Source organism: Leptopilina boulardi, unplaced genomic scaffold (assembly GCF_019393585.1).
Source record: "Leptopilina boulardi isolate dan_hultmark-lab unplaced genomic scaffold, ZJU_Lbou_2.1 LbouV2_302, whole genome shotgun sequence".
In the NCBI taxonomy this organism is placed as follows: domain Eukaryota; kingdom Metazoa; phylum Arthropoda; class Insecta; order Hymenoptera; family Figitidae; genus Leptopilina; species Leptopilina boulardi.
In genome coordinates, this window is record NW_026137866.1 from 1,508,390 (window position 1) to 1,516,839 (window position 8,450).

At 29.5% G+C, this 8,450-nt stretch overlaps 2 protein-coding genes across 2 annotated transcripts; one reads left to right on the plus strand and one right to left on the minus strand.

Moving 5' to 3' along the window:
* The first annotated feature begins 137 nt into the window (after positions 1–137).
* On the plus strand, positions 138–3,677 carry LOC127282663 (mediator of RNA polymerase II transcription subunit 27). The gene is made up of 4 exons (XM_051307048.1): positions 138–481; positions 640–909; positions 987–1,290; positions 1,372–3,677. Exons 1-4 carry the CDS (start codon positions 309–311, stop codon positions 1,504–1,506), a joined length of 882 nt encoding a protein of 293 aa, XP_051163005.1. The 5' UTR covers positions 138–308; the 3' UTR covers positions 1,507–3,677.
* Positions 2,961–8,036, minus strand: LOC127282652 (staphylococcal nuclease domain-containing protein 1). The gene is made up of 8 exons (XM_051307031.1): positions 7,711–8,036; positions 7,077–7,195; positions 6,865–7,004; positions 5,818–6,796; positions 5,107–5,737; positions 4,584–5,033; positions 4,281–4,487; positions 2,961–4,194 (listed from the first exon to the last, which is right to left on the minus strand). The coding sequence occupies exons 1-8, from the start codon at positions 7,756–7,758 to the stop codon at positions 4,084–4,086; spliced, it is 2,685 nt and encodes an 894-aa protein (XP_051162988.1). The 5' UTR covers positions 7,759–8,036; the 3' UTR covers positions 2,961–4,083.
* Positions 8,037–8,450: the final 414 nt, after the last annotated feature.

The window sequence follows — 8,450 nt, forward strand, 5'->3', positions numbered from 1 at the left end:
TTTTACATTTTGTTATATTATTATTTATGTTTATTTAATTAATTCAGAAAGTTATTCAATATAGATAAGGAAATTAATTAAATAAAAAAATAAAATTTTAAAATTTTAATCTGGTTGCGCATGCGCATAAGGTTAATTTTAGTTTGTGTACATTTTTCATTGCTGTCAATTTCTGCAAGCATCTTGTTTGCTTTTTTGTTGGTTAATATTGTGTTTTTATTGTTTCAAAGTGAATTTTTAAAAACAATATTAGTGTTAGTGCAACAAGTGGAATAAATTTCCGTTAAAGGAAACAGAAAAAGAAAAAAATGGAACATCTTCAAACTGCATTAACAACAGTTAAAGTTCTTCGTTCAAGTGTCGGTCAAGTTTTTGAATCTCTTGCAAATGGTTTACGAGCTGATCATGGAGAAGAAAATAAAGAAACAAAATATCTTTACGAACTTCAAGAACTAGTAAATACAGTGGGACTTAGTTTAAGGTAATTAAGAAGTTTTATAAATTGTCAAGTTAACCTAACCTCAAATTATATTTAAAGCGCAGCAATGCACTAAGATTATAAAGCTATATAAATAAAAATATGTTTTAATTATACAAATAAGATAATTTCTAAACTTATGTGAAATTGTAATTTTTCAGGGATGTAGAACAGGCTATCAATAGTTTAAATCCACCACCAGGTCCATTTAATTTGGCAAGTACATCTTTTCTTGGACAGGAAACAACTCAAGAGAGACAAGCTCTTTACAGCTCGTTAATTAATAGTTACAAATGGACGGATAAAGTTCATGAATACAGTAATATTGCTCAGTCGTTATTGAGTCAAAATAATTTAAAACGTTCCTATACAAATGCCAGCCGAGGAAAAAGAGGTAGAATTCAGACGAGCACACATAATTTATCTCCTCAGTAAGTAGCATTATTTTCATTGTAATTATATTAAGCAATTTAATTATTTTTTAAATATATTTTTTGTAATTTTACAGACAAGTTGATTCAGTTATAACACAATTTGATCGACTTTTTCCTGACATGACTTTTTCTATTTCTCGTCCGTTTGCTGCATCAAATGCAATTCTACATATAACGTTGGGACATATTTTAAAAGCAGTTGTTGCATTTAAAGGAATAATGGTTGAATGGGTTGTTATCAAGGGCTACAATGAATCCATGGATCTTTGGACGGAATCACGTTACAAAGTTTTTCGAAAAGTCACTGAAAATGCTCACGCTGCGATGTTACATTTTTACTCGCCAGCTCTTCCTGAATTAGCTTTACGTTCTTTTATGGTAATTAAAATGCAAATAATTAATAAGTGACAAATAATTAAAAAAAGAAAAATGTTATTGTTTTTAATTTTTTTCTTTCAGACGTGGCTTCATAGTATGATCTCATTATTCAATGTACCATGTAAACGATGTGGTTTACATTTACATGGAGCTTTGCCTCCAACTTGGAGGGATTTTCGTACTTTGGAACCATTTCATCAAGAATGCAAACCCTAGTAATAAATGCATTTTATAACAATTAATTATAATTGTAAATAATAGTAAAAAGAAGCTCATTATGATCTTTAAAAACAGGTAAATTTATATTTTTCATTTATCACACGTATTTTTATCTTGTAAGTCTACTGGGATTTTTTTTTTTAATTTGAAATAAATTAATACCTAATTATAGAAGAAACAAGACTTAAAAACAGAAAAATGTGATAATTTTTTTTTTTTAATAATAAACAATTTAATTCACAATAACGAAATGAAAAATAAAAGAATTAAAGGAAGAAACAATTTTTAAATTTAATTTCTATATTTAATTATTCCATACCTCGATGATCATTAAAATTGCGAGCATATAAGTATTATATATCAAATACACAAAATATCTTTTCATAGAAGATAGTATCGTATTATCGATATTTTTCAGCTTGACAATTTCAAAAGATCATTTAAATACATTGATATACGATATTATTGATTAATGTTTTTTTTTCTTTAGTAAAAATGTACAATATTCTCAACAAGTCAAAACGTTAACACCAATTTACTCTCTTACATTATTTTCGAAAAAAAGTTTCCAGATGATTTTTTTTTTGTTCACGGAACTTATTGAATAAATTTCTGCACACTAATTGGTCGTCTACATCGGGAGACTTTGTTAAATAATGTAAGAGTAAAAAATGATGTTGTAACATAGTATATTTTGCATCAGAAAATATATAGATGTCAAAATTAGCACCTTTTTTTCTTCTTTAATAAACGATTCCATTTTGACACCAATTACCTTCAAAAAGGGGGTGCGTGTGTGAACTTCCATAAATCAGTTACATAGCAATTATTTCACTTTTATCTTTTTCGATTTTTTTTTTGTCAGAAGTATTTTCAAAAGTCTTACATGGATTTATTGACCCAAAAGTTGAAATCTATTTAAAATCACAAAATTTTAATTACAATTTTTTATTCTAAAGAAATCATTTTTCTAAATTAAATCAAATAAGAAGATTTTGCTAAAGTTATATTTAAAATTTGAAAATTGTTAAATGCAATTTTAAATTGAAATGAGCCGTAAAATTTGAATTTTATAATTGCAATCTTGCTTTTTCTGAATATATGTATATATAAAATTTTGCAAATATTTACACGTAAAACAGAGATTCATAATTACAACTACATATGATAGCAGATTTTTAGATAAGATTGAATTCACAAATATTTTCATAATATATAACATTGAATAAATATGTGTTGGCTCTTATAATAAGAAAAAGTATTACTTTCAATTATATTTTCACTAAAAAATGATTAAGTATTGTGGCAACATTATATCATCTAAATATTATAAAAACAATTAATTAATAATATTATAATTGATTTAATTCAAAATGGAAAATCGTATTTTTTTTTCTCTAAACCGGAGATTATATAAGGAAATGATTATTGCCTAATTATGTTAAACAGAGTTGTGAAAAATATAATTATTATATTTTTTACAATAAAAGAAAACATTACAGAGACGAAGCCAATATTCCACGCACGTTGTAAATAAAATAAACCCATTTGTTAGCGTTTAATCACATGAATTTGTTTTGATAAAAATTGTAAACATTTCTTTCTTTTTTTTCAATTAATTCTAAATATATATATATAATATCAAGTGATGATTGAATTCAGCCTTCAGGTAAAATGAGTCGATTTAAAACTATAACAGGAAAACAACTACTTGATGAATATTATTTTAACTAAAAGTAACAATTCGATTATTTTTTCAATTAAGAAAAAAAAAATATATAATACACGACATTTTGGCACATAACCCCCGGAATAATTGTTTTTACTTTCTTTTTTCATATGGAATTGCATATAATGATAAATAAAAAAATTCATCATCCCAATTTTTCCATTATAAATAACAGTTGAATATATAAATTTTCATTTTTTTTTTTGTTGAAAATTTATTAATTCGACAACAAAATACTACTGATAAAATGGTAATATAAAAAAATCTATATACTTTCTTTTTTTTTTTTTGAACACAATTATTCAGTTGTGTGCTACATTTAAAAAATCAACAACTGAAATACCGCAGTAATTATATTTTAAATGCGGATTAAAAAAACAAGGAAGTAAAAAATCACAATATAAATTATGCTTTGTTTTTTTTTTTAAAAAAAAAGAAAGGAACTAACGAGCGAGAGAGAAAGAGAGAGTCAATTTTAAATAAAACATTTGCAAACTTATCAACAAAAATTGAATAAATTTTTAATTATACGTTTTTTTCAAGAATTGTAAAATCAACTCGTATATATATTTATAACATTCTCACAAAGAATTTATAGTGATAGATTTCGTATGGCGCGCTATGGTTAATTATATTGACATAATGTTTCATAATTTCTCTCTATTATGCCTTTCACTGTAAAATGTACTAAGAAAAAAAAAAAGGTTTAACAAAAAAAACTGCCTGTCAATTCTGTTCATTTTTTGTTTGGACAGTGCTTATTGTTATAAATTTGTTGATTTAAACAACTAGACAGTCTGACCATGTAAAACCCCATTTTTTGTTTTTGAATGATGTATTTTTTTTTAACGACCAACGCCAAATTCCTTGGCATCGTCTTCAGTGATGTCACCATATTCCCAAATATTCAAGCGACTTTTCTTCGCTTCGTCCTCTGCTGCTTTATAGTCTTCCATCTGAGAGAAAATAAAATAAATGTAAAACTTTTTTTTTTTAATTTTCTAAAATATTTTACTATTTTTTTTTTTTTGAAAAAGCGTACCAATTTTTTGAGTCTTCTGTCTCGACTCTTTTCGACAATTAAAAAGCCATAGGCGATTAGTCCTTTACCGACGTCTTCATTGCTTGTCGAGTCGACCAATGTTGCTGCTGGTAGATTATTTACTTTGAATTCAACATTCAAGAGTAAAGTTTCTCCCGTCACGACGTCTTCTCGGAAAGCGTCAATCGCCATTTTCTTGTAGTCATTCTGAATATAAAATTAATAATTAAAATCTTCAACTATTATGTTAGATAAAAATTAAAAAATTCAGATTAAATTTAAAGAAAAAAAATTACAACTTACATCTTGCGGTAGTTTTACGCAAGCAAGCATATATTCAGAGGCAAAAGGCCGATCGCTCGAAAATCCAGGTGGTAATGCGGCAACTCTTGTCACATTCAATGTCTCTCGATTTCCATAATCAATGTAGAATACATTGACATTGGGACCGGAAACTTTTTCAATTTTCACACGATACCATTGATCGTCTTCAGTGAATTTAGCAGCGGCCATGTCCCCACGTCGTGGATTATAAGCGCCCGGAAGTGGTGGATTTTCCGTTAATTCGTGTCGTAATCGCGCTATTAATCCCTCGTATAAATTACGTTGATCGACATTTTGCGCATAAAAATGAAGATCCTCGGTAATTTCCGAAACAACAACCTCGTGATAATTGATCTTTCTCTCTACAACTTTATTTTCCTCTTCGACTTTTTCAGTTTCCACCTCGATTTTAACATAGTCTTTCCAAATCTAAAACAAGTTTAATAAAATTTGATTTTCATTTTATTTTTATGTAATTAAAAAAAAAAAATCTAAAACTCACGTTTAGTTTCTTAGCCTTGGCTCTCTCTTCCGCGGCCTTGAGAATCTTGAAATGTTCTCCCTGCTCCATGAAAGTTGAAACAGTGGCGAGACCCTCTTCTACGAGAGCAACGGATAAATTAACACCGTCAACAAATAACCAGCCAATAAAACCACTTCCCTTTGATTCCATATTCTCGACTTGAATGTCAACATCTTTTTGTAAACAATGTTCCCTTGTGAATTTGAGAGCTTCCTCACCAAATGGTTCACCTTCACCGCTTCCCGAACCGGGTATAATACGTGGAGCACGTGGAGCTTTTACGCCTGCTAATAAAAATGTAATCAAACAATATTCCTTGGGTACAAAAAGTTTCAAGCGCGATCCACTTGTGACAAATTCAACCACGGCTTTTATTTCACGAGCTCGTTTCAATGATTGTAAATGAGATTTAGCAGCTGCAGGATCAGTCGAGACATCGCGTATTCTCTGCATTGGAACATCTTTTTTTGCATGAAGACCGTACTGTGATTTTTCGGCTTTACTCTCGGCGGCCAACAATTCGCTGTAGTGAATCGAACGTTGATCATCATTTTGACGATATTTAACAACTGTCGCAAGTCCCTTTGATACCATCATTTCAGCAATGTTTCTGCAAAAATTAATTTCAAATTACAATTAAAATTATACAATTTAAGAAAAAAGAAATATTTCAATTTTCTAGAAACTTACACTTTTCCAATAGTCACCGTGCAACAAGTTTTCTCTGGGAAATTATCCTTCGCTGGTTGAATATAATCAACAGACACCTTCACCAATTTGCCAACGAGTTTTTTTCGTAGAAATTCACGAGCCTCAAACATCCATGGTACATCATAGAGTGGTCGGAAATCTTTTGGTTTTGTGACAGTTCCATCTTCATTTTGAAATTTCTTGTCACGTGGTGGTGGCCTAATACTGCTGAGAAAGACTTTTTTCACATCGCCCGATTGTAATTTCACAAGAACTGCATCAGCATTGGCAATTTCTGTGACAATACCACTAAATTCCATAAGCTCAGTACTTACACTTGGTGGCTTATAATTTTTCCATCTACGTAATTGTTTATCCTTGGCCGCTTTCTCTGCGCTTTGATATTGTTTCAAAACATCGGCTTTCATTTGATTATTCATTGACCAACTTACACATTCAGCGTAACCAAAACTCAAAAGAAATTCAGCAATATCACCTTTTGGATGAATAATTCTACCAACAAAATTATTATTATTAGCCGAATAGAGTATTATGTCAACTTGTCTTTGTAAAAGTTTTGACTCAGTGACATATTGAGCTTCTTTAGCCAATGATTTTTCTTCACTTTCAGCCTCAAGTTTTGGGCAACGAATTCCCGCCATTTCCAATGTGACATAATAAAAGTCGGGCAAAAGAAAAGCCCTGACTGTTGAACCATCGCGAACATGTTCAATGACAGCTTTCACACGTTTTCCACCTAAACGTTCGACCAAAGCTCGTGGATTCTCGACAGTCCATTTGATGTCACGCATATGGGCTTGCGATGAAGGATTCGGCCATTTTCCTTTACCTGCCGATTTTGCGGAATTTTCCAAATCTTGTAATCGTTGCAATTCTGGGGTGACATTGCGAGTATCTGATTTCACGTTCACAAGCCCTTCGGAAACGAGTTGTTCCGCTACACTTGGTCCACTAGTATCTATTAAACAATAAAAATTAAAATTAGTCAAAAAAAAATTAAATTTTGTAAAAACAATATTATTTTACCTCTTCCCAACCAAACATTTCCGTATGTTCTATTATTTATAGTCTTTTCTTCCACAAAAGTCACGACCTCTCCAATAAGTTTATTGCGAAGAAATTCTCTCGCTTCCCAAGCATACGGTTCATCTTTCGTTTCTTCAGAACTGAAAAATAATTTTCACATATTGTAAATATTTTTCAATTTAATTCAATAACATTCATTAAAGGTCACTTACTTTCCAATAGCTCTGCGGGCTAATTTCGGAGCAATAATATTCGAAAGACATATTGTTTTCTCAGGTGGTGGTCCATCCTTTGGTTGATCTCTAATCGTAATTGTATCACCAGAAACAATCTATAATTTTCAAAAAATAAAAAATTTAGAAACTATTTCTGTTTTGTTTTTTTTTTTAAATAAATAAAATGAATAATCGAACAGTACATAAAGTTTTGCTCTATAAATAGATTTTTCAAATAGGAAACAATTTCTATACACAAATGGAGTATTTGTTCTATTTTATTTTCTCTCTTTCTCTCTCTCATAACCCGCAAACTTTTTTAAAGGACAAATATCAATAAAAAAATAAAACACGATGGAAACTGGCAATACAAACTCATTACAAAGAATGTGTAATAATAAAATACTCCAGAAACCATATCCTATAAACATCAAACATATCATTTAGAGAAGAAATACTTTTACCATATGTGCGATTCAAACTGTTGGAAAATTCATTTCTTTTCTATTTTTCAATAATGATAAATTACAAATTAAAAGTATAAATTGTAATTTGATTTGTTATTAAAAATAAATTCCAAAGGATTTCAATTTCTTTGATGATTTCTGTTAAATTCTAAACACGTACTCACCTGCTTCACGGTCCCAATTTTACGGGAGACTACCTGCGGTGTGCTCATGGTGCGTCGAGAAAATTGATATCAGCCGAAAATTGTGAAAATTCAGAAAGATATCAGTCACAAGACCGATTTAATTCAAATTTGTACGTCTTTGTTGTACGTTTAACAGTAAAAATCCTTATTGAAAAACTTAATAATATGACAACATGTTGAAAGAAAATGAAATTATCGATGCACTCAAGATCGCCGTGTATTTCCAAGTCAGAGTATGTAACTATTTTTTAAGCTGAAGCGCGATCTACGTTGTGTAGAACATTGCTTAAATGTTCATTTAAACGATGGTGATGTGGCAACACGCGACACTCTGTCACGCGATGACAGCGCTCCCTATATATTGTTGTTTCTGTGGATAATAATAAAAAAAAATTATAATAAATTTGCAAAAATTACAAAAAAAAAAAAAAAAATGTAAAAAACCAATTAACCTTCAAAATTTGTAAAACATTTGACATTATAATAAATGAAAAACAATTTTCATTTTTAAAATTTAACTACCGATATAGTTGACTCCTTTATCGTCTACTAAATTTTTACTAGAATCTATTTTAATTGATTAAACCTTTAATTTTTTTAATAATAAATAGGTCAATCCAATAATCAAATGTAAAATAGGATCCTTTTTTGAAAGTTTAATAAACAAACAAAATAATTATAATATTGTCAAAAAAAAAGTTATGGAAGATGGCGCTGGG